The sequence below is a fragment of the Daucus carota genome, chromosome 5, assembly GCF_001625215.2.
Source record: "Daucus carota subsp. sativus chromosome 5, DH1 v3.0, whole genome shotgun sequence".
NCBI lineage: Eukaryota > Viridiplantae > Streptophyta > Magnoliopsida > Apiales > Apiaceae > Daucus > Daucus carota.
The window spans coordinates 43,348,827-43,374,973 of record NC_030385.2 but is presented as its reverse complement, the minus strand read 5'-3'; the positions used below and the strand labels follow the sequence as shown (position 1 = coordinate 43,374,973).

General features: G+C 34.6%; 3 protein-coding genes across 5 annotated transcripts; 2 read left to right on the top strand and 1 right to left on the bottom strand.

Moving 5' to 3' along the window:
- Nucleotides 1–420: 420 nt before the first annotated feature.
- LOC108223214 (probable U3 small nucleolar RNA-associated protein 7) lies at nt 421–7,900 on the top strand. 3 transcript variants are annotated; one of them, XM_064093293.1, is made up of 10 exons: nt 437–554; nt 770–888; nt 1,529–1,609; nt 2,032–2,097; nt 2,182–2,271; nt 2,763–2,895; nt 3,422–3,540; nt 5,377–5,444; nt 6,444–6,492; nt 6,714–7,900. In XM_064093293.1, exons 3-10 carry the CDS (start codon nt 1,553–1,555, stop codon nt 7,743–7,745), a joined length of 1,614 nt encoding a protein of 537 aa, XP_063949363.1. In that variant the 5' UTR covers nt 437–554; nt 770–888; nt 1,529–1,552; the 3' UTR covers nt 7,746–7,900. The 3 variants fall into 3 exon arrangements, with proteins under 3 accessions (XP_017252839.1, XP_017252840.1, XP_063949363.1); XM_017397350.2 differs by lacking the exon at nt 770–888 and having other exon boundaries at nt 421–554; XM_017397351.2 differs by lacking the exon at nt 770–888 and having other exon boundaries at nt 436–554; nt 1,512–1,609.
- Nucleotides 7,901–8,982: 1,082 nt separating this feature from the next.
- Nucleotides 8,983–10,259, top strand: LOC108220822 (uncharacterized). The gene has a single exon (XM_017394682.2). It carries the CDS (start codon nt 9,075–9,077, stop codon nt 9,996–9,998), a length of 924 nt encoding a protein of 307 aa, XP_017250171.1. The 5' UTR covers nt 8,983–9,074; the 3' UTR covers nt 9,999–10,259.
- Nucleotides 10,260–12,460: 2,201 nt separating this feature from the next.
- Nucleotides 12,461–23,183, bottom strand: LOC108221811 (ubiquitin carboxyl-terminal hydrolase 17). Its single transcript, XM_017395668.2, has 11 exons — nt 22,529–23,183; nt 18,871–20,191; nt 18,690–18,778; nt 17,856–17,941; nt 17,612–17,774; nt 17,390–17,510; nt 17,010–17,167; nt 14,301–14,385; nt 14,004–14,216; nt 13,484–13,545; nt 12,461–13,382 (listed from the first exon to the last, which is right to left on the bottom strand). The coding sequence occupies exons 1-11, from the start codon at nt 22,840–22,842 to the stop codon at nt 12,653–12,655; spliced, it is 3,342 nt and encodes a 1,113-aa protein (XP_017251157.2). The 5' UTR covers nt 22,843–23,183; the 3' UTR covers nt 12,461–12,652.
- Between the last annotated feature and the right edge of the window lie 2,964 nt (nt 23,184–26,147).

Here is a 26,147-nt window from a genome sequence, read left to right as displayed (position 1 = left end):
TATTAGGTTTGTAGCAATGTTCTAAAAAATCCAGATTCAGCCGATTAATCCCCTACAATATGGATGGCAAGATCAATTTTTGCATTCAATTAATCTTTATAAACTTTTCTTAACCGAAGCATATATAAAATTCAGTAAAATTAAAATACTATATTTTTTTAATCATGAACAATAGTAAAATTTATGAGTTAATAAATAACTAATGCAATAATAACTAAATATTAAATATTAAATAATATTATAATATTAAAATACATATGATTAATCATTTTTGTAACACTGATTTAAAACATAATTTCATCATTCTTAAATTATTATTATATATTTGATTTCGGACCTTTTAATAATAAATTATAAATTATTATAAAAGAGAACTTTTATACAAAAACCATCAATTACCACATGTATATAGGAGCAATTTTGTGAAAAACCCTGATACTCATAGGGTTTGCAAAAAGGGTTTTATTCACACAGTCACGCACACTAAAACACCGTCAAAAACACGCACAACCTCCCGCCCCCTTCGCCGTTTTGTCAACTGCGACACAGCTCAGGTATCGCTGCTATCTCCTTTACTTCGACTAAACGCTTGTTTAATTTGAGTTGTATGCATGATGCATCTTAATTTTACAATGAAACCACTCGTACTTTGTGTTCTATAGTTCTTCAAATTCATTTATCTGGACGCTTATTTTTTAATTTTTTTTTTTGTGTTTTGTTTCTTTTGGGCATCTGATTAATGATACCTACAATGTTTTTTGGGTTTAAGCGAGGTTTTGAGTAATGCTGCTAGGTGTTTGATGAAAGTCCCCTGAGAAAAAAAAAGGACCTATGTATATCACGGAGTGATTCTTCAGCGCCTGGTAGTGTGGCTACTCTGGTTTTGTGGTGATTCTCGAATACATTTCGATGGAAACTATGTTATATTTAACTATATATATATATATATATATATATATTAGATGGGTACGAAGCTTTTTAAGGGTATAAGTTGTGGGAATTTGTAGTTCAATAATATAATTCTGCTGCTTGCTGGAGCTGTGTTTATATACATTTTTTGTATGTATCGAATTGGAGGCCGCACTTTGATTTCTTTTATGGATTTTTGTCACGAAAATTGTACATACCACACATGCTGAAGTAAGGTTCGGAAAGGTCATGCTAAACTGATAAATACATATTTTATCAACTGTATTATTTAGATCTAGCAGAGTCTTGAAATAGCTGTCTGTCATTAATATGCCTCTAGATTAGCGTTGATTGTGGGAGTGGATTTCTATGGTTTAGGATTATAAGAAGTATATGTTAATTTCCACTGACAAATTGATGTTCGATCGTATTTTTCTATCTCTGGCTTGATGATCTCTATGCATCAATAGCCGATAGCCATATGCAGTGTGTATCAATTTTGGATCTCTTACCAGTAATTTGCTAATTTAAAAGAATATTTGCTACATGTTGTTTGTTAAGCGTTTATTGAATTTAGCAATTGATTAATTTTCTTATTCCAGCCTTTTCTTCTGTGAAGTAATATTATATAGGATCTTACAAGATGGCGGTGGAACAAGAGAACGGCGATCCTGGAAAAATACGCCCTGCTGTCGAAGAGGTAGTTATATAGAGTTTCACATGATGCTGTACATTATTACTGTGATCGGATGTTTGATGATGTAATTTTTCACGTTACGGCTAAACCTGAAGGTTCTGTATCATATTTATGATTGCTTTTGACATCATATCAGTACCTTCATAATGTAAACTTCAGTGGAACTAGTCATATGAGAATTTTAAGGCCTAATGTTTCCCTTGACAAGCTATCGATCTTAGTATACTACATTTGGTCATACTATTAGCTCATACTTGTTTCCAAGTGCTCAATCTACTTAACATGAGTTCAGATAGAACATTTTTATCTTTTATGTCTATGTTACAACCTCAAGTTTGAGCTTTGATGCCCTTGAAACCTTTTGATCATACATAGTACTTTCTGGACCTAACTGTTGAAATAATGAAATCTAATTATTGTTGCAGGATATCTCCGAGGAGATGGAAATAAAAGTGAAGAAGTATCTTAGAGGAGAAGGAGCTAATCTGGAGGTATAAATATGACTTTCCATTGGATCTCAAATGTTGGATTTTATAGCAATCTTGAAAGTGTTCTTTTGATTTGGATATCTGCAGGTTTTACAAGATAAAAAATTGAAAGGGAAGCTTGCTGCAAGAGAAAAATTATATGGAAAATCTGCAGTGGCTGCTGCCAAAGCTGAAAAGGTAATTTTTTTTCTTTCCAGAACAAGTTTTTTTTTTTGCTAAATTTCCAGAACAAGTTGATAGCTTGTCTTGGTCCTTGAACCCTTGATCTTTTATTTCATTATTTATGTTGTGCTTTGTATTTGACATGTTACCAGTGGTTTATTATGCATCCCTCTCCTCACAGAGACCCCATATATTCTCTCTTCGTAGGGCTCCCATAGATTTTGAAACTTCAACCTCTGAAAAAAAATGAAAATAGGACCTATAAGGGTTTATATTTCCTGTGTAGGCTAATTGTGATCTCTCAAATTCAGGACACCATGTAGTTATCAAGAAAGGTTGTAATTATCTGAAATTGAACATCATTAAAGTCCTTGACTGACTTCTTATTCCGCTGGTTGCTTAACAGAAGTTATTACTTTAAACGTAATCATGTCTTCATGTGTGTGTGTGTGTGTGTGTTATATAATGTAAGTTGATCTTTTGGATTTTTTGTAAATGTTTTGTAGTGGCTTATGCCAACTGAGGGGGGATATTTGGAACCTGAAGGTATAGAGAAGACATGGCGAATTAAGCAGGAGTCCATTGCTCGCGAAGTAGATATCTCTAGCACAAGGAATCAATATGATATTATCCTCCCAGGTTATTAGTTTAGTAAATTCCTTTTCAATTTTACTTCGCATCGTGAATTGTACATTATACACATTGCTTAGGCATCGTTGTATTTATTTGTCTTGTGATATGTATAAGTTTTGAGGAACATACTGGTATAATAGCTTTTCATGTAAACTTATCTATCAAATCTTACACTCAAACTTAGACGTAGACATCTATATCAATAGATGGTCACAATCTTATATAATATATCTCATAAACACCACAGAAATTATGTTAAATAACTTCCAAAGAATAAAGTGAGGAAGATATTCTAAATCATCTGTTTTGTTTGTAGCTACCTGGTCGTAGTAGAACTACAGTATTACTCTTTACATTGTATAGGTGAGGAACTTTCTTTCTTGATGCAGTATGTGATTCACACACTGTCAAGGATCTTTGCTTCTATTAAGTCGCGTATTTGTTTCTATGTCATGAACTAAGTATCTGATTTCTCTCTGATATATATCATTTCATATTTTTTTTACACAAATTTTATTAACTTGCAAACCAGAGCTTGGTCCTTATTCTCTTGATTATACATCAAGTGGGCGATACATGGCGTTAGGCGGACGAAAGGGTCATTTGGCGATTATTGATGTAAAAAGCATGGGTGTTACTAGAGAAATGCAGGTTAGTCGCATCTCTCATTTGCCTTGAATGTTATTGATTCATGACATTGATTTTTAGATGCAAGCGTCGTGATGTAATAAAGTAGCTGTTTGCTCTCATCGTTATAATAACTATAGTGTTCTATCTGCAATTTCAATATTTTCCAAAGTATCCACTCTAATAGTTACTCCCGTTCCATTCAATTGCATACATTTTTTTCCAATGATCGGCACATTTTAAGGTGAATATAAAGTCTACTGCCATAATTTATCATTAATTTTTTATTTTTTTGTATTAAAGAAACATTGAATTTATTATTTAGAAGAAAAGAAAAATAATATATGGAACTATAGTTTAACGGAGCTTTAAAATGTGTGCCGAGTCCCTGCCCTTCAATGTGCACATCCTGCCGGGACAGAGGGAGTACTAATTTACAATTTCATAAATTTCAACTGGTTGCCTATTATAATAAAAGATCTGTGACACGATATGATTTTTATAACTAACAAGAGATATACACCGTCTCTTGGTTTATTTAATTATCTTTTATATCAATATATGAAATCAATATGCATTGTTAAACTCTGGTTTCTGTGTTTAGTAATTCTAATTCCTTAAACAATATTTTTCTGCTTTATCTATTATGAACTTCAGATTTTAATGATGTGTTTAAAACCTGTTTTTCTGTTTCAAGCTTTCCTTCCATATTACTAGTCAAAAGAAAAATCATGGTCAGGAGTCTTGGCGAATCTTTGTCTTGTTTTTCTGAAACCCTTGATAACTGCTGAAATATATTTTCTACATTGATGTGTTGAGATTTCAGAGGCATTCAGTTGTATCTGGGAGCACAAAAACGTGAGATACTTGTTATCCTGATGGCGAATATTCTAGCTATTAGCGACATTGATACTTGTGACTTATATTAATGAGCAGGACTCTGAAAAGAATAATTTATATTAATATCTACATGTTAGCACATCAATGTTACTTGTCCAAGATAATTAATCTTGATGTATTTAGGACAACTATGTACGTTCCAAATTCCCAGTATCTAATAATAAATTAATTCATGTGCTTCTGTGATAATTATATTAATTAATTATAATTCTCATTATACCAATGGAAAATTTCTGTTATGTGGATTTTAAATTTAAAGACATGAATATATAGATGATTTGGAACACAGGATGCAAAGTCAGCAAGATTTTTAATGCTTGTGTGAGGAGTGGACATAGATGGAATAGAATGTGAAGTTGGATATATCAAAAATAATACACACATCTCTTTCAGTTGGATAGTTGCTACAATCCTTTCCCCAAACTTCTAGCCCACTCTAACCAACCAGAAAGTTGCTTCTTCAGCTCTCTTTTTCTCTCCATATAACATCTTTTTAGTTAGTGAATGTATAACGTCCATAAATGATTTTATGTATTTGCTAGTTTTAGATAACGATCACAGTTCCATTTACATACAACTACTGCTAACTATGTGCTGATTATGTAATACTCAAGTCAACTTGCAATCTTATAAGCTATCCATGATCGATGTCATCTTGTATTGGTTGTTGTCTCTGAACTTACTTTGTGAACGGGATCTCGTGGTCCTTTTTTCTGACGTTGCTTTAATATGTAGCTATAATTTGATGCTATATGTATCTCTAGTCTCTACAACCATTTATGTTTTTCTCTGCTGTTATCTAAGGCTCTAGATGTAGTCTTAGGAAACTCTTTCATCAGGTTTTTTTCTGAAGGTATTGATCAGCCAATGTTATGCTATACTGGTGCTTAAGGGTGGCAGTAACATTATCTTACTTTTCAAGGAAATGCTGAGATGTTCACTTATTCTTTATTCTTATAGGTTCGAGAAACGGTTCGAGATATTGTCTTTTTGCACAATGAACTATTTTTCGCTGCTGCCCAGAAGAAGTAAGTCCTTATATTAACAGAATGCATTCAAATATTTTAGGCCTGTATAATTTATTTCGAATTGCATTCTATTACTTGGTGTTTAGACCATATGTTCACGAGTCATGTATTGTAGCATGTTATGGAATTGATAAATAGATAACGAGTTGCATTGGAAAATGTAATAGCTTGTTTCTATAATGGCCAAATGGCCCATATATATGTATAACTGAATGGTTAGTTCTCAATTGTTGGAGAGTTAAAGGAAGCTCACCTAGTCATTATTATTATACTTCCAATTTCTTTCTACTGGCTTCGTATATCACCAGTTTTGAGTTTAACCTAGAATTTGTGAATATTATGAAGCAATCTGTTGATTCTTGAGGTAGACAGGGATGGAACTAGAAAAAAAGTTCGGAGGGGCCAAACTTATAAACTGAATCTCATAATATAATTCTAAAAGGATAAATAAAAATATCACTTCATATACACAATTTTCTGACATCAAATGAGGGCACAATCTATACATATATACTACTTTAACGACTTTTTCATCTTGTAAAACACATCAATGATAAATTCATTGTCAAATGTTCAGCAACTTCCTTTTAATATAAATTTTCAAGTAAAAAATGGGGGGACCGGGGGACTAAATAACAAATTTTGAAATTTTAAGATAAAAAATAGCAGTATGTAAAACTTCTGGGGAACGGTCGTCACCCCGTGCCCCCCTTCAGTTCCGTCCCTGAAGGGAGTATCATGTTCAACATGTAAATCACATCGAGTTGGGTGGGAAAAAGTTGATTGCCAGATTTTTTTAAGGGTTAGTTGGCCAAAGAGCTGATTTCGAGTTGGAGATTGTATTTTGGGTTGATAATTCTCTATTAATACTTTTAACACAGTTTTTTAAAGTTCTTTAGGTCTTTTAGCGTATGACTTATGAGAATAAAGAATCTAGTAAGTGTTCAGATCCTTGTGGGAAGAAAACAATTGGAACTAATTGTGATTTTACATGGACAGGTATACATATATTTACAGCCGAGAAGGCATAGAACTCCATTGTCTAAAGGTTAGTCAGCTTGTCTGGTTTCAACATTCCTCTGCTATTTGTCGCTTTTTAAATATGCAGATAATAATGTTCATAAATGTTTTCAATCCTAGCTCTTGTGAACAATAGATATGCAATGGCAAGAAATTTTATACAGTAGTGTTTAACTTCCATGGTTTTACTTATTTTGTATATCCAAGTATCTAATATATAAATTGAAAATGTCGTTTTGATCGTTTTAGGAACATGGCCCAGTTCTAAAGCTTCAATTTCTAAAAAACCACTTTTTATTGGCATCCATGAACAAATTTGGGCAGCTCCGCTATCAGGATGTTACAACGGGGGAGATGATTGGTTGTTATCGAACTGGTCAAGGCAGATGTGATGTTATGCGGGTAAATTCGTTTAATGGGGTGGTTGCTACAGGCCATTCTGGCGGTACAGTTAACATGTGGAAACCTACCACTGGTGCTCCTCTTGTTAAGATGCTGTGTCATCAAGGACCTGTCACGTCTTTGGCATTTCATCCAAATGGCCATCTCATGGCGACAGCTGGTATGGATAAGAAGATAAAACTTTGGGATTTGAGAAAATTCGAGGTTCTCCAACAATTACCTGGCCATGCCAAGACCATGAATTTCAGTCAGAAAGGTTTGCTGGCTGCTTCCACCGGTTCTTTTGTGCAGATACTGGGAGATTTGAATGGATCCAACAAGTACAGTCGATATATGAATCATTCTATGGCGAAAGGTTATCAGATACAGGAAGTAGTATTCCGTCCATATGAGGATGTTCTAGGCATAGGGCATTCTATGGGTTGGTCTTCTATCCTCGTTCCAGGAGCTGGAGAACCCAACTTCGACTCTTGGGTGGCGAATCCATTTGAAACAACTAAACAGAGAAGAGAGAAAGAAATCCGCTCTCTTCTTGACAAGCTTCCACCAGAGTCGGTAATGCTGGATCCGTCTAAGATCGGTACAGTGAGGCCCACAAAGAAGAGAAACAAACCAACTAAGCTGGAGCGAGAAGCTGAATTAGAAGCTGCTGTTGCAGCTGCTAAAAGCATGCCACTGAAGAATAAAACGAAGGGAAAGAATAAACCAAGCAAGAAGCTGAAGAAGAAATATGAAGCCGTTGATAGAGCCAAGAAGCCTTTCTTGGAAAAACAGATGGAGGAGGAAAATCCCACAAAAAAGAAAAGGAAGACAGAGAGCGTAGCAGACGAGCTACCAAAAGCACTACAGCGGTTTACTCGCAAGAAACCTGCAACATGATTTCTTTCCTGCGTTTTTACTTTTACATTTCTTGTGTTGGGCAATTTCATTAGAGCTTGTTTTAACTAAATTTTGACCTTGCTAAAGATGTATTGTTGTAGTATGATACAACTAATTTTTTGTAGCATATTTGAAGTTATCTTGTTGCCATTTTATCTTATAACCTATGAATATGTTCATAAATATACAACACAATCACTGCCATCTTTAATTTTCATACCGGATTTATCGATTAAGTTGTTATTGAGTGTAATATGATGAACAGGACCCAGAGGTTATCCTCCATAACACAAATTCATGCTAAAATGTGTATTAGATGGATTTTCTTAATAATACAAATAAATCGAATAAGTTACTGGTTTACTTTCTTCTTTAGAAAAAGAAGAAAAGAAGGTAATTTCTGATGTATGCTAAGAGGTTGTTTACAGATGAACTTGAACTTGCCAAGCTTCTATGGAAGTTCAGATGGAGGCCAGCAATTCAATCCAACACTAAATTTCTTTGGAAAATTGCTATCCAGGTGTCCAGCACATAAGCATATATTGACAAACACTCGATCTCTCACGTACACAGGAAAAAAAAAATAATATTACAGCAATAAATATTTATTTTAGAGAATTCTGTAACAAAAAATTATTTTAATAAAATGATTTATATATATATATACCTAGGTAGCAGATAAATTCTCAATATATTTATAATTATCAAATAATAAAACTGTACCGTATACTCTATTATATCACAAGTGTATCACATAATCACAAATCTATCAAGTTACAATCTTAAAATTAAAAACCGCTCGACTAAAATACGATTGTATCATATATTCGAATGAATTATACCTGTACAGGCTGTACTGTATCACACAATCTCGTCAACATTCAATCAAAATATAAACGTACCGCATACTCGATTAGATTATAATTACATCAACACGTGATCGAATCAGGAACATATCCCTTATTCAATTAAATTACAACTGTAACGTAAGATATCAATCATTTATCATAAAATCTTATCACAGAAAACATATACAATTCAATTACAACTGTACAATGATATCTTATTTATAAATTTTTATAACACTCGTTAAAAAAATTATTTTATTTCTTCTATTTCAAAGACAAAGAAACAAAAAAAAGCAAGATTACCCTATTTTCCACAACAAAATAAAATCATAGTTTTCTTTTTCAAAAAAATAAAATCATAGTTTCCTAAACAAAACAAAACACCCAATACATAGTCTTATGCTAAAACATAAACACACCCAGATACATACATTAAATCCATCTCTTACATTTCACTCTCGAAGCTCCCCCCTAACCAAAAATGGAGAACACCCAGAATTCCGACAGCCGCGCCGAGGCCGAGCGGCTCCTCGGCATCTCCGAGAAGTTCTTGACGAACCGCGATCTCTCCAGCTCTCGTGACTTCGCCGTGCTAGCTCAAGAAACGGCTCCGCTCCTCGACGGCTCTGATCAAATCTTGGCCATCACCGATGTGCTCTTGGCCGCCGACACGAAGAAAATCAACGGTCGGAATAACTGGTATGCAATTTTACAGCTTGAGAGAAAATCTGATAATTTGGATGATATTAAGAAACAGTATCGTAGATTGGCCCTTTTGTTGCATCCTGATAAGAATAAGTTTCCGCTTGCGAATGAGGCGTTTCAGCTTGTGGCGGATGCGTGGGGGGTTTTATCGGATTCCGGGAGGAAGGGTGTGTTTGATCATGAGTATGGGGTGTTTACTAGGGTGAATTTGGTTGCCAATAGGAAGGGGAATCAAGAAAAGGGGTACAAGGGGAAGGGGAGTGGGGGTGGGGGAAATGCTGGTGAGACGCGGAATTTTTGGACCATGTGTCCGTATTGTTATAATTTGTATGAGTATCCGAGGGTTTATAAGGACTGTTGTTTGAAATGTGGGAATTGTAAGAGGGCAATGCATGCTTCGGAGATTGGGAATTTGCCTCCGGTTGTGCAAGGGCAGGATGCGTATTACTGTTGTTGGGGGTTTTTCCCCATGGGGTTTACGGGGAATGAGGGAGTTGGAGGTGGGAGTGGGGGGAAGGGTTCGGGGATTCCTAACTGGACACCGCCTGTGTTTGGGATGAATGTGAATGGAGGAGAGGATGAGGAGTTTGTGGAGAATTCGGGTGGCAATGTGACTCCGGTTCATAGGAATGTGAATGCTTCAGGTTCTACATCAGGTGCAAAGAGGGGCAGGGGCAGGCCTAGGAAGAATCTGCTATAAACTGCTCTGTAAAGTGTGGTTTAAAGAGGTTTAAGAAAGTATTGAGTTCGCTTAGCTTTTGCATGTGGAATGCAGTAGACAGGTAGTTTCTTTAATTAGTTGGTTATTATGCTATTCTATGTTTATGTTGAAGGCAAAATTGCTTGTAGAAGACTGATGTTTGTAGGTTTCAAATCTTGAATATTTAATTAACTGTGTCGAAAGTTGTAACTTGTAAAACTGCTTTTATTTGATTTTCTCAATTGATAGACAATTTAGTAATTTTGTCCTCCATCCTTATTATGGTACTGGTTTGCTGATTAAGGGTGGTGTACATAGTAATTAATATGTATGTATAAGGCTATTTGTTTTATGTTGTTGAACCTGGTCCTTTCCATGATCATTTTGTATGATCTATATATAGGTTGTCAATTGAATTACGGCCTTATGAATTGACTAACCTTGTTAATCTTTTATCCCCCGGAAAATGTTCTTAGGATGATGGTTGGATTGTTGATGGGGATGAGAATGATGAATTTGAATGAGGGTCAAGGGGAATGATTATGAGAATGAGAATGATCTGGAGTGGGGAATGAGTTTTTCAGTTCAGCTAGGACAAGATGACATCTCGATATTATTACAGTATTAGAGATTGAAATAATGAAAAAAACGATCTCTTAGTTGATTGCTTGTTTTATCTCAAGTCAAGGACGGTGTTAGGACTTGGGGCAGAAGGCCACAAATTATGTTTTCTTTATAAATATTATTTTATTCATTTTAAGTCTATAGAAAAGAAATCTTGGGTTAGTAGCAAGATGGGGGTTTAGGGCTGAAACTTGTTTTGAGTACTGTAAAACACAGTCTTAAGATCTGAAACCTACTTCAAAGATTAAAATCGGGCTTGTGTTTAAAATTTTGCATATGCTTTGGTATGTTTGCAAACTTAATTTCATTCCTTTTCTCATTCCTTTCCAGTAATTTAGGCTAATGATTCTTGTATTTCGCTTACACACTCTGTTCTATTACCCACTCAAGTTTGACAAGTTTTATTAATTTCTCTACATCCCTCTGTTTTTTTGGTTGTACTTGTTTAGTTCCTTCCATTTCTTTCATGGTTTTCCCCGGTCCATTCTCAAGTCTCATCTCCATTTTAATCAAACTGTAAAGTGGAAGTCTTTTTCTGTTTCTGTTTCTGTTACCTTTGTGTACTCATTGGTTAAGGGTTATACTTAGCTATGTGTGTCATGTCCTCATCCTCACAAACATCTTAAAATATACTCTATTTTGGATCTCAGTTGTTGCATACTTCCATGTCAGAGTTGTCTGTTCTAAACACATGACACTAACTGCACTAGATACAAGAACATAAGAACCACCCTTTTAATCTTTTGATCTTGATACATTGTTTCACCAAGATTAAATCTAATTCAGAGGCAGCAGTATATAAATTTATTCTCAAGTTGCCCCAAGATGGGGTTATCTAGTCTTGGTGTGCTTGTTTGGTTTTGATATAAGTTGCTTATATGAGCTGTAAGCCCATTTCGACTTAAAAATGTGTGTTTGTGTATCACTTACATTTTGTGACATTTGTTATAAGTGAGCCAAGGGCTATTTTCACAATGTAATTTCATTATGGAATTCCCAAATCTCCACTTCATTGATTTGTCACATTAATATTTCATTAAATTTCATTCTATATTGAAGGAGGAGGTGAAAATCAGTTGATTTTTGTATTGTGGGTCTTACCGTAAATTCAGCGTGACTTTTATAAAACATAATTTCATAATTTATGCGTGACTTTTATAAAACATAATTTCATAATTTATAAAAGTAACGTATACAATTGAATAGGGAGTATAAAACATAATTTCATAATTTATTTTTAAAAATTATCTTTTTTAATAAAAATTTAAACAAAAAGGTTAAAAATAATTTATGAACCTATATTTTATATTTTATGAGAGTATTAAAATGCGTGTCAAGCCCCATCCTCCATCCAATATAATACGAAATAAGGACGAACGGAGCATTAGATGATGGGATTTCTAGTGTATGTAGCATGGTGAAGTACTGAAGTTTATATTTATAAATCTGCAAATTACCACTTCATATTATAAATTGTTTTAATCTTAGCATAACTCCCTCGAGCGATTCTCTTTTCATAATTATAGAAAAACATTTTTACGGAGCCTGCACTTGGCAGTAATTTGCCTAACGGTATCTTCGTAAGGTAGAAAGGAGTTCATGACATCCATTTCTCAAATATCACATACCTTTCTTTCTTTCCTTCCTTGCAAGCAGAAAGCGCGATTAGCAGACTACTTTCGCTTCATTTGCCTTCTGCCATCACACAACTCAAATGTACCTCACATTTACAGATCCTGGGCCAATGTCATCAGGAACATTTTACTTTCCGAAGCTGATCTTATTCCCTACAACCTTGCTTCATCAACATTAAATATAACCACAATTCTACACACAGGTGCAGAAGAAGCCAAGATGGTTACAATTTTTATTTAACTCTGCAAAAGGGGTGGTCAGGGACAAAAGGGTGGCTCATTTGTACAACGAAGCCAAGAGAGTACATATAAATACAACAAACTTACTCCCCAATACCCAGGCTCTCAAGCTCTTATTAATCCTTCCCTCGCTATATCAAAATCCTCCATTGCGGCTTAATCTTTATCCGGCTTTCCTCTACTAGATTTTCTGAGAGACATCCCAGACTTTACACTATTCAAAGGGTTGAGCTTTCCTACTTTGTCTAAGTTAGTTTCCCTACAACTACTACAATTACTGTTCCTATCTAATTTTCTACAATGTTTAACCTTGTCAGAATACAAAACGGGGACACTTCCTTTACCTTTTAAATTTTCAACGTTGCTATAGTTGCTTGGTTGTTTTGCCCAAACATGACCATCCTCAGCATATTCGACACAATCAGTTGAATAGTGGCTCCCTTTGTTATATCTCGTAGCAATATGATCCAAGCTGGTCCAGTGCATATTTTTGGAGTACAAAGGGGAGGGAGATGAAGAAGATGAGGTGTCAGAGTCTGATGAATTCCACCAGGAGTTGTGTCCAGATTCACCGAATATTTGATCAAAATAGTCATCAGTGCTCGTGGAATCCTTTGTGCTGCTTTCGGTACTGCATGAAAAAGCCTCGGAGAATAATGAGGAAGAATTGTCACTTGATGAATCATCATCCGGTGAGGAAAAAACCCGTCGGAAACTTGGGTGATCTCGATAGAAGCCTTGACCAGACTGATAATTTAAATGATCTGTTCTAGGAGAATCACATGCACCTGTGGAGTTCGATCTTGACAACGATATATTCTTTGGTTTTCTTGGATCACGAGGTACCATCGAGTTTCTTATTAACTTTGGAGCCCGTGGAGAACACCTATGGGAATATATTGCAAGTCTTTAAATGACATAATTTTCTTTCTAAAAACATGTCTACTAAATCAGTTTATCAATGAAAGTAGCAGTTCATATATGTACCTCGCATAAAGAAGCATATATGCTCCTTTGGTCAAGACGTTCTCAAGTTCCACCCCATTTACCTGTAGTACCACATCAAGCATCAGAACAATGACTATAAGTATAAAAAGACAACAATGTTTAATGCTTCAATCTTATATATATAAAAGGATCACGTTTAAATTTTAACCACCAAAGCAGGGAGTAAAGTCTATATCCTACACGTATTCTTTTTTGTAACATATAATTACAGGTACATCAAAATGTCACCACATACTTAAAAGAAGGTTCACGTTAACATAAAATAATAACTTGCAAACGTCTTGGTAATTGGTATCAAACAGTATAGCCCCTTGCTTCTCCCAGATCTCTCAACTTGGTGCACCCAAGCCGACGAAGTAAAAAAATAAATTCAAAGTAAAATAACTACAATTAAACAGATAACAAATCTATAAAACCACATAAGACTAATGCAGACAAGTTTACAAACTTCTTTAAGATACTTGTAAGTCAAGTTTATAATCAGGGAGGAAAAACATACCGAACTATCATCAATCTTGAACCATTTGTTTTGGATATTTTTAACGTAGCATACATAATGACCAGAAAATGAGGCATTCATGATATCCAAGTGAACCACCACTCCATAAAGTCTGTATATTGGAGACATATCACTTGTTGAGCTCATAAATGGGGTCATATTTAAAACCTCTGGGAACTTGATAGACTTGCTAAGTTTTCCAAACTTCCCTGACTGCAAAAGAATTACAGGTATAACAAACAATTCAGTATGGAGAATAATAAGTACTTATATTATAAGGTCAATCACGAAACATACCTGAAACCTCTTCAATGCAATGGTCAGGACATTAGGAGCCTCTATTATGGTCAACTTCTTTTTAGCTTTCTCGTAAGATTTGCATCTGCAAAACAAAAACAATGTCAACAACTTGCTTCAATATTAGACGAAACTGAGACCATACAGTTGGGTACTAAAGTTAAAAAGACAACTTGAACTTAATAAACCGTAATCGACTAATATAAGAGAGTTAAATAAATGCTACTTAACCACAGGGGGATCACTTGTTTATATCCCTAGGACATAATCCCTCTACAAGCCAGACTCTTATCTAAATTGAAATAAAATTTGCCAACTGGCTCATATCATTCTTTAGCATAGTCTTCTTATGCTAATCACCTTTATTCTGTAAAATTCTAAATTTACATTCATGCTCATATTTTAAAGGCTTTTCATATTTCTGATAAACCTAAAAAAAAGGGGGAAGTGACCACCAAAACACAACAAAACTTCAAAATAGATACATCCAACCTCAATTTTAAATTTGCAAGAAACTTCCCTATCTATATATATATATCAATATGGCAAGGAGAAATGGAAAACAAGGGAGGGCTTGCTGACATGCATAAATAAAATTTATTCATACAGATACACAAGAGATTCATTTTCAGCAACTTATCATCTGACAAGACACTGAACCATTACCAAACCGTATTATGTCATTCGGTTTCTAACTTTTAACCATAAACGAACCGTTCTTAACATTTTTTTTGGTCCGGCTAACCGTTATCTGTTTCGGCCTTTCGGGTTTTTTCGGTGTTTATCTAATTATTAAACATTATGAAAATTAAATAATAATAATAATATTGAAATTTCACACTAACATAAAAAAAAATTCATAAATTACAATGAAAGTTTTTGTCAATATAAAACCAGTGTTGTGAAAAGCACAAATCGGTTCTAAGCGGCAGGAGGACCTTCTAGCGCTTAAGCGGTAAAGCGGACGCTTAAGCGGAATTTTAAGCGGGTCAATAAGCGGATTAATTAAATATAATTAAATATTTAGTTATAATATTAATATATTTAAAAATAATATTATGTTGTGTTAAGAATATACATTTTTAATATTTTTGATAAAAGATATTTTTTTAATTTTATAATATAATTATAGTTATATTATTAAAAAATCAATATTTCAAAATTATTTTTATTAAAAAAAATTTAGCAAGTCAACATCATTTTGACCGCTTAACGACCGCTTAATTGTCCACTTAATTTTCAAAAACGCTTAATTTCCCGCTTAGTACAAAATCGAAGCGTTTTAGGGCCGATTCCGCTTAAGCGGCCGTTTAATCGGCCGCTTAATGCGCTTTTTAGAACACTGTATAAAACTAGTACTCCGGCCCATCCAAACTGGCTTGTTTGACTTTATATGGTCAAATTGACCAATTTCGTAAGTTAAATTACGCATATTATATGTTAGATATAAATTAATGAAAAAATATTACAAGAAATCATAGATAATCTATTATTGTATACGTTTTCTTAGGGTTATAAAAAATTAAGTCGATGTTTTTAAAATTTGGTCAAGTTGACCAAGAAAAGTCAAACAAGAGTGTAAGTGGGACGGAGGGAGTAATAATTTGTACAACTAACAGTTCAACGAATGAAGGCACCAAAAGTTTTATAAAAACAAAGGTATACCATCGTCAGTTCTAGACAGAGGGCATAAATTTAATAGTTCCAGACTTTCAGTTAATACAAAAAGGAGCTAACATATAGTCCTAAATAGAAATATAGATTACTTACACAAATTTATAATACATAATTTCAAAATGAGAAAAAAGATATAACATGTATACATATTATAATAAGTATAACGGTGCAGTTTTACAGTTTGGTTCGGAGGGGTAAAACCAAAACCATTACTAAAACGTTCAGTCGGTTCATTCAGTTACTCCCTCCGTCCCACCAGGTTCTTTACAGTTTCCTTTTTTGGATGTCCCATCCAATTCTTTACATTCCAAAACTTACCAAAAATAGTCAATGGGTCCCACCACTTCCCAACTTTTCCTCCCTTTTCACACTACTTTTACTCCCTTTTCACACTACTTTTACTCCACTATCTCTCTTTTATTCATTAAAAATTGATGGGTCCCACCACTTCATCCACTTTTCTTCCTCTTTTCCACTACTTTATACATATTTCTTAACCTCCGTGCCCAAACCAAACGTAAAGAATTGGCTGGGACGGAGGGAGTATGTTTTTTTTATCAGTTTCGGTTTTTTCGGTTTTTAGGCTTGGTTTCGGTTTTTCTTGCTCACCCCTAGCTTTTAACCAAATATCTCAACCTTTAACATGAAGAAAATATTTAATATGACATATGAAAACTTATTTAATTATGCAACTTGGTTTCTAATCAGTAAAGCTAAGACAAAAGAAGGAAGGATGGTGGCTGACTAATATTTTCTTCATGACTTGCTTGTGAAAAATATTTTTTAACAGCTTGTAACAAAAAACACTCGTCCTAAAAAAATGTTGGTAAGAAAGGGAGACAAGGAAAATGCAGTCACATCCCAGTAGTGCACTGCATATCTCACTTTCCCGGGGATTTAGCCTGCTAGCCAAGCTTCAAATTATGCAATTGAGACATTAAGTACCAGAACCCAAAATAAAAACAATTTGAATATATGTTAGAAGTTAAAACATGCTTCTAGATTTGTACCATAAATATAAATACAACAAACCTGCTGCATTTGTACTTGTTTTCACCATCAAGAATTTCAGTACATGTAAACTTCCGTAGAGCCTCTTCTAGGGTAGATATGTTTCCATCTATTTCAACAGCGAGGTCCATTATTCTCTCATGGCGCTCAGACTTGCCTCCACATTTCATGCATTTTATCTGGACATTCACAAACACTATCAGATATTTCATGTTTAAGAAGACTCGACAATAATTTAGTGTTTCCTGACCCAAAAAAAAGGACAAGATAATTTAGTGTTCTAAAATTAATATTACTGGAAAAAACACAAACAAGAACACACATACTGAGAATACTGACGCGCAGTAGAGAGTTCTATTTGGTTATAAAACTTATCCACCTTTCATGAACCATATATTTACCTTGGACCGGAGGTAACCCCCAAATGTGAGGCCTATAAGAGTAGTTTCTTCATTCAAAGAGCCAGAGCTTTTTATAGTGGCTTCCTTAAGACAAGACGATTGCATTGTATCAATGGCACACCTGTAAACTAGATAAATTTCAGTACTGCTTATACTTCAATACTTCATGCATCTAACAAAACCTCCGCGCATTAGAACTCTGCTGACACAAATATTAATCACCTTAGAAACTCGTGTGCATCTTCTTCTTTCCCATAATTAAGATGACTCCCAATGTTACCAATATGGGAAAGTATTTCAATTGGAGATAGTGGAGAATTTCCTTCCTTCGCCTTTACAATCAGACTTTCGAATTCACAGGTAAAACACCAATCTTTAGTTTGACCTAATGCAAAATAATTACATATATGTAAGAACATAAAGTAAAAAACACTCATTTGCATACAAGAGCTGGTAAGAAACATACATGTCTTGGAATGGAGCTGTTGAAGGAAATAAGCAGTGATAGGTGGTGTAAATGCCAAGCACTGGAGCACAGCATTCGCATAACAACTGCAAAATTTTAATATCATAACAGGTAAAGAAGGACCACGTGTTCAGTTTAGGAAAAAAAAGAAAAAGGGAGGATCAAGCTCAAAGAAATCTGCACCAAATATTATTATTTCTTAATAAAAAAGAGACTTGCTAACTGGGTTATTTGTGAGATGACCATCTAGCTATTAACAAGTTATATCGTGGTATGCAACATGCAAGTCAATACACACATAATATCTCTCTATTCATGTCTGGTCACACATTAAACACAAATCAGGTGAATGGCATGTCAGCCTGCACGTGCGTATAATAAACACTGATGAACGATCCATGATAATATCCTAATGAATATATTGTTTGTAGATGAATGGTACTAGATATAAACTCATAAATTAATATATAAACAGATATATGTTGTTGTGCTCGCATGTTATGTAACATGCATGCCAGAAAATGTGTTCGATACATGCATTTGTCTACTGGCAACGAGGCCCAAATGTAGTTCATGCTTGGGGGAGAGGTGACTGATAAGGATATTCAAGAAATTATGATATATGAAACATATTCAATCTACTAGTAAATGAGCCCGGATATGGAGGACTTGTTTGTTGCAGTCTGGGTACTCGGACATCAATGTTGTGTAAAACATTCATTCTATTCAATCAGGGATACTGTGGCTTTCCATTATCCATAACTTTAAATACAGGTGTAATCATCAAATAACGCTATCTATTTATTTGCCTTTTAATTTAAAGCTAGCTAGTACCTGTTCCCGCAATTTATGAGGCCGCATGGTTGCATTTCAACTTTGTTCCAATTGTAAAGCTTAACAAATTGTTCATACGAAAACAGGCCCTGAAGTAAATGAATAAAATCAGAATTAGAAACAGATGCAGTAAACTCGGGATAAACTGCATTCATGAAATCTAAGAGGTGGTAAACAGCACCTTGGGAGTGTATTTTCCCAGAATCTCACTACCAACCCCCATTGAATAGTGTCTTGAAACTTTGGAAGGCTTGAGCTGGTCAACAACTTTCAACATTGTTTGTTTTAAACCATTTTTAGCATTTGCTGCAACAGTTGGCAACTGGGGCAAAGAAGTGGTAACCCTAGGAATACCATCATCAACATTTAACCACTTTGCCTTGTGATCTTCATCTGTGCCAGGGCTGGATGTCAAGCCCGCATCATAATCCTTGCACAACATAGTTCCAACTTTCTGAGATCTCGAAGCACGTGAAGAGATAATTGTATCATTACTTACTTTGTTTAATCTTTCTGAGCACAATGAGGGCAAACTACTAGTGCTCTTAGAGTCTTTAGCTACTAAGTGCCCTCTATCAATGGCATCTGGCTTAGCACAAGAATCGCTAGATCGGGAAGACTTAGTCTCTCTAGACTTCATAATCGATGAATCAACAGAGTCAGCATGCATACTTGTAGACGTTTTTACATTCAATGATGTTGACATTCTGGAAGTTGAAGCCTTTTTATTTAAATTTACTAATAAGGCAGCTTCACTAACATGCCCCTCTGTCCCCAATGCTATACCATTATAATATTCACTTGAACTGGAACGAGTACAATTATCATCAGCATCATGTCTAGACCTCCTAGATTTGATGGTTCCTTCCCAGAATCCAGAGGAGGTTGTAGCAGGATCAGAAAGAGAATCATTAGAACCACCAATCTTCTGACCAGATGAAGTGCAAGACGCACAACCACAATCTCCATCACTACAAACAGGCTTGTTCTGACCACGTTCAATGGATGACTTCTCCAGATGGAATGATTTCTCGGTAACTGGTGACCTGCTTTGATCCCCATTGGCATGTAGAGTTTCGGACTTAACTGCGATACTGGCAACAGTCCGAGTCCCATATAATCCATCAGAATCATTCATACTCGAAACAGAAGAATCAAGTGAAGCTTCACTGGAGGTAGTAGTTGATTCAGAACTCCCATCAAAAAAATGAGAAGTATCAGACGAGTTAGATTCCACATCCTCAGCAATTACTACGTCTTCAATTTCATCCTTTGTGTGCAAAACATCAGGGTCGCCGGCATGTGTATATTTTTCAAGAGAAGTTTTAACTTGCTCAGCATACTGCCTTCTGTCCAACTCATAGCTATCATCATGGCTCACATCTTCATTGAACACTTTCTGACTAGAAAGTTTATCTTCATTGCTCTTGCCAAACATGGCATACTGATGGCATTCATCTTTGTGAATTTGTCTCCAGTGAATAATTTGACAATTCCCAGAGCTGAAAACAACAAAATCCAAAAGTAATTAACAAATGTATGAGAAAGCATAAGTGTATATTACAGTATAGGAACACAAACATCAAATTCAGGATGCATCCTAGTTGAGCACTATACCAAATATTTTATGTTCCAAGGTCAGTGCTAACTGCTAAGTTCAGGTTTCCTTGATATTTAGTCCTGAGTTTGCCTTGGATGATGATTATATGTTGTTATCAATTAACTAGAACAGTCACTAGTATCACCCTCTACACATATACACACACAAGTACACAATTATATGGCCAGTATTTGACACTAGCAGTTTAGCTACATAAAAACATACCTTTTATATTTTAGTTACGAAAATGTGAGCACATTTAAAATACCAGATCTAATCACCACCCAGAAACTTTGAGAAAAAATGACAATTGGGCACTTCATTAATAACCAAAACACAAAACCCTTGCAGTTCTGGGTGGATGACATGACATTTTTCAAATAAAAAACAGAACCTATATTAAAAAAATAAATCAATTATTGTTTTGATAATTTTATTCTTAACAGAGAAACCTAAAAATAATCCTTCGCTAAATGAGATTACCATCAACTAACATGGTTCCATACCCATTACATGCTCACATGATTTAGATAGACCTATTATATCTGGATGCATGTCAGCTTATGTACCAACTAATTAATAAGTTAAGGTGTACAAGGTAACATTCTGCTCAAAATGGATAGGAAAAAAAACAGATACGGAAGTAGTGACAAGTGATAAGACATGCATGCGGATATAGGGTTTGCTAGATGCCAAAGCTGTAAGTTCAAAGTGCAAAAGATCTCCTTCTGAGACGCTTAAAAAAACTATAAGGTTGTAATATACAGTACCACAACGGCCATGGAATGAGGCCATATTTATAAATCCTCTTTTCAGTAGTATATCCATGTCTGTGCGAGGTATGTTTTTATCATTTATTAAACTAAAATTCTAAGGATTAGTTTCCAACTAGGAACCAGAAATCTTCCTTGCCTCGCTGGAAGTATGCCATATAAAAAAGTTATGCTACAATACTCTGATATTTAATAGTACTTTATAAGTTCAAAAGTATTGCATATCATACTATATTTGTTGTTGACTTGTTTCTACCTTCATGTTTGATAAATCCATAAAAGGAAACTATAAGATGATTCATTTTCCTTCATAGTTCTGTTCCCTCAAGAAATTTTTCATAAATGACTCGAACCATTTGCATCTACAGACACAGGCACGCTATACATGTCTTAAAGTCTTAAACAATACTATTAAAATCCCCAAATTTTCAGACACAAAGAACATAGTTGAGCACACCCGTTTTCCAAAACTGTATCTGTGCTCCTTAGGTACCGCTATTAAGCCTGTATATAATATGTAAGAATATTTGCTTCTTCACATATTCACGGCTCAATGAACAAATCATGTGTAATAGACAGATTATTACAGGGTTCTAAAAAACCTATCCATTTGCACCACTTGTGTACAGCAATTTAACAGTTAAATTTGACATATAATAAAAAGACATGGACTACACCAAGTAGCCGAGACGTAAATATTTGTTGGGAAATCTACACTACGCAATGAACTGACCAAAATCACAAATAAAAATATTACCTAGAATAAATTTGTTTTTGAAATAGCATGCAAACATTACTCTCTTACTTTTAACAATTAAATAGTTACAACTTTACAGAGATCTATTTTTGTTGGGCCCTCATCGGCGTTACACCTCAATTTGTTCAAATCTAGCAAAAAGTTAACACCATCTCCCTTCGTACCAAATTTAATGCAATGAAATTTGAGTGGTATTAATTTATGTATTTCTGCACGTGGTAGATCTCATTGGTCCCTAACCTGCCTAAAATAATAATTCAACATGCATATACTGGCATCATAAACTACACGTTAATTTTCTCAATAACCTAATAACAACGCGTATAATTTAATGAAGACGCTCAGTTTGGCTCTATGACAAAAATCTGACTGTTAAACATTCTAATGACCGCTAACAAACAATTCATGTAATCTGACTTTTAAACATTCAAATGACAGTAAACAAACATCCAAAAAAAACCACCTTCCTTATTAACTAGCACAATCAACGTCTCATTCCTGATCTGCAGATAAATTTCAACACAAGAAAATAACCTATGATAGAGATCCCGATCAACAAGAATGCATACTTTCAGCATAATACATCGCATTCAAACACCATCTAAACTCTAGCCAATAATTCAAACTCAATCCAATCCAAACATCCAAATACAATCACAATCACAAAATCAAAACCAAATTCATCACAAACACAACAAAATCACCATACCAATAATAAACCGCTTTACACTGCGAACAAAGCTTCTTAGTAGGCGTCAAGCACAGCGCACACTGATTCTGCACCGGCTTCTTAATTTTCCTCCTCTCCTCCTCAACAAACCCCACACTTTCCGCCACACTGGAATACTGCACCTTAGCCTCAAACTCCACTCTAGCCGACTCCTCCGCAGCCAAAACCAACAACCTCCTAATCTCCTCCCTTCTCGACACCGCAGTTCGCCATTTCCTCCTCAAAACAACCCAAACCACCACCACAACCACAACCACTAGGGACACAAACCCTAGATCCCCTCTCACAAGCATTTACACAAACACATCAACCCTAATTTCAATTTCTCCCCCAAATCATCAAACCAACACCTCCAATTGCACGCAATTCACACACAAATTCACATACAAATTTACACACAATAAACAAAACACGAGAGAATAAATAAATATTAACTGTGTGTTTAGAGTGTCGCTTGGGCAAGCGAAAAAGACGGAGCTATAGATACAGAGGAGGTGTGTGTATAGGTGAGATGACGATGGTGGGAACGTGGATTCTGACTGGATATGTGTATTTTCAGATCAAGAATTTAGGGGGCTAGAGAGAGAATGACAATGACAAGAAATTTTTATTACATACAGGAGTGTGTATGTATATTTTATTACAGACAGACAACATAGGTTTATTACAGCGTGGGGAATTTAGGAGACGCAATCTGTAAGTATATGTCGGTAATAAAAAACTTTATTTTATACTATTATTTTTTATTACAGGAGTGTGTTTGTGTATTTTATTGCACACGGTTTTATTTAAGGTAAGAATTTATAAGACCGGATCTGCAAGTAATATCGGTAGTATTACTAAATTATGTATAATATTGTATTTTATTTTGAGGGCGGTAGATGTTATATCTGTTATAAAATAAAATTTTCGTAAATTGTAATTTTTTTGTGCGTATAATAAACTATATATATTATGGTGTTGTTTGAGCAAATTTTAAAAAAAAAGTGATTTTTTGTTTAAAGTAAAAAATGGATTAAAAGTGGGGAGTAAATAAATAAATAACTTTTTAAAAATGCTTCTACAAATTTAAACAAACGGTAAAAAAGCAGAAATCAGAAACAACTTCTGCTTTTTAAAAACAAGCAGGCGCTTGGATTATCTCCTGACCCGTAAACACGAAAATATCATGCATTTTTTTTACTCCCTCTGTCCCATTTAATTGTATACGTTTCTTTTCAACTGCTCGACACGTATTTCAATACTCTTATAAAATATAGTTCCGTAACTTATTTTTGAAATTTTCTTTTTCTGAATAAAAATATAACATCCAAACTTTAATTCAGAAAAAAAAAATTTAAAAATACATTACACAACTACATTTTAGAGGAGCATTAAAGTCCGTGCCGCGTCCCCGTTAGAGATGTTCAAAAAATCCGAAATCTGAAATCCGATCTGATCCGATCTGGAAAAAAATCTGAAAAATCCGATCCGAAAAAAACCCGGTCTGGCCCGGCCCGGCCCGAGGGCCTAAAACAGGCCTAATATTTTCAAAAAAACCCGGATAAAATCCGGATTTTTGAAAAATCCGGGCTTTTTATAACTAAACCGGGCCTAGTATTTTTGGAAAAGCCCGGCCCGGCCCGGCCCGATTTTTAAAAAAGCCCGGCCCGATCTGGTTTGAAAAAAATCCGGATTTTTTTGGCCCGGTCTGGATCTGGCCCGAACAGATCTTTTGTGCATCTCTAGTCCCCGTCCCCCAATGTATACTACTCAGGGGGACGGAGGGAGTATAAAGATATGATTATTGAAAGAATGTCAGATGACAATCATAAAAATTATTGAGATTTTTAAGTGCTGCAAATTTACCTGCACCTCATATGTTGGATTAGGACATCAACTACTCTACTACTAGTGATTAACGTCCAATATTACGTTAGTAACACCAATTACTCCATCTTGATCGTATTGTAAGTAGAAGGGGTAATTAACAAATCTGTCTCTGTGATAGGTGATTATGAAAGTAACAACTCAGCTGGAGATTCGCAGGTTGCTTGAAATAAACATTTGATGCAGACAAATGAGCACAACCAACGGTGGATGTCTCACACAAAAATGTTTTCGACGGCCCTGATTAATTCCTGGTACATGAAATGACTAACGATTCTGATTTTGATGGGCCACTCACCAGTCACTGAGTTTCTCAATTCAGATGATTAAAAATGTGAAATTCTTCGTTTCTCGGGTTTGGTCAATTAGTTGATACTACTGTTTTAACAAACAGAAGCAATTGGTTGAAAACGAGTCATACCTGATTTTATAAAGCAACCAGAAACCGAGTCATGGCCGACTCAGCACCTACATAAATATTCACTAATTTTGAGTTTTTTTTCCCAAATCTTAAAATAAATAATACATAAAATGATATTTTAAATAATTACTTTCCCTAAAATCTTTATGATGTTAGGAAAGAGGGAGAACTCACCTATTTTAAAGCTCGATTTAAAGTATACCATTTTTATCTGAATCCTATTTTACTCTTAATTATTTTATAAAAAAAATGGGATAAAATGTACCTCTTGGTTACTCTATATTTTTGTGCCCTATCATTGTTTTATGATATTAAATTTTGTATCAAAATTATAATGATCAATAAATTTTGAAATATTTAAAAATTCCAAATTTAATTGGTTACCATCAATATACTTATATAAAAGGGAAGCGAGGGGCGTGTAGGTGGCGCCTCTCACATCGCTCCGTTCTATTTTTCTAATTTTTTGGAATTTTTGGTTGAAAAATATCAAAAATTAGAACTACCTTTATTAGTTTCGGATATATTAGAAGCAAGTTTTAGAATCTGATTTTGTTTTAGATTATTTATGGAATATAGTAGCTTGAAAATTTTAATCTGATTTTGTTTCTGTTTAGTTTCAAATATATTAGAAGCAAGTTTTAGAATCTGATTTTGTTTTAGATTATTTATGGAATATAGTAGTTTGAAAGTTTTAATCTTATTTTGTTTCTATATAAAGGAGAAGCGAGGGGCGTGTAGGTGGCCCCTCTCACATCACTCCGTTCTATTTTTCTAATTTTCTAGAATTTTCAAATGGAAAATATCAAAAATTAGAACTATCTTTTATAGTTTCGGATATATTAGAAGCAAGTTTCAGAATCTGATTTTGTTTCAGATTATTTATGGAATATAGCAGCTTGAAAGTTTTAATCTGATTTTGTTTCATATGATTTAATTATGGGAAAAAGTAGCACACAACTATAAATACCCCTATAAGTTGTAGGTTTTTGGATCATCTAAACACAACCTACTTTCTCTCAATACTACAACCCTACCTCTCTCTAGTGATAGTTCTCTTGCTCATTTCTAACTCAGTGGTGCCGTTATTCTGCAACGATAAGTGACGGCTATTTATACGGTATTAAAAAAAAAGTTGTTGCAAGCAAAGGTAGTTATTGACCGCTGTGCGGGAGTCGACAAATCCAAACAACATAAAGTCTATAAAGACATCGAGATACTTATATAAAGGCTGTTTATATAGTCTTGACATGATATTGATGATGATATCAATAAATTAACTATTAGTGGTGTATGTTTGTTGGTTAT

Excerpts from the sequence above, each read along its gene's own strand:
- LOC108223214 (XM_017397350.2), top strand. The coding sequence starts at position 1,553 with ATGGCGGTGGAACAAGAGAACGGCGATCCTGGAAAAATACGCCCTGCT. Across the intron at positions 2,272-2,762 it reads CTGCTGCCAAAGCTGAAAAG|TGGCTTATGCCAACTGAGGG; the intron begins GTAATTTTTTTT and ends AATGTTTTGTAG. Across the intron at positions 6,493-6,713 it reads TAGAACTCCATTGTCTAAAG|GAACATGGCCCAGTTCTAAA; the intron begins GTTAGTCAGCTT and ends TGATCGTTTTAG.
- LOC108220822 (XM_017394682.2), top strand. The coding sequence starts at position 9,075 with ATGGAGAACACCCAGAATTCCGACAGCCGCGCCGAGGCCGAGCGGCTC.
- LOC108221811 (XM_017395668.2), bottom strand. The coding sequence starts at position 22,842 with ATGCTTGTGAGAGGGGATCTAGGGTTTGTGTCCCTAGTGGTTGTGGTT. Across the intron at positions 13,546-14,003 it reads TCAAGATTGATGATAGTTCG|GTAAATGGGGTGGAACTTGA; the intron begins GTATGTTTTTCC and ends GTGGTACTACAG. Across the intron at positions 13,383-13,483 it reads TATATGCTTCTTTATGCGAG|GTGTTCTCCACGGGCTCCAA; the intron begins GTACATATATGA and ends ATATTCCCATAG.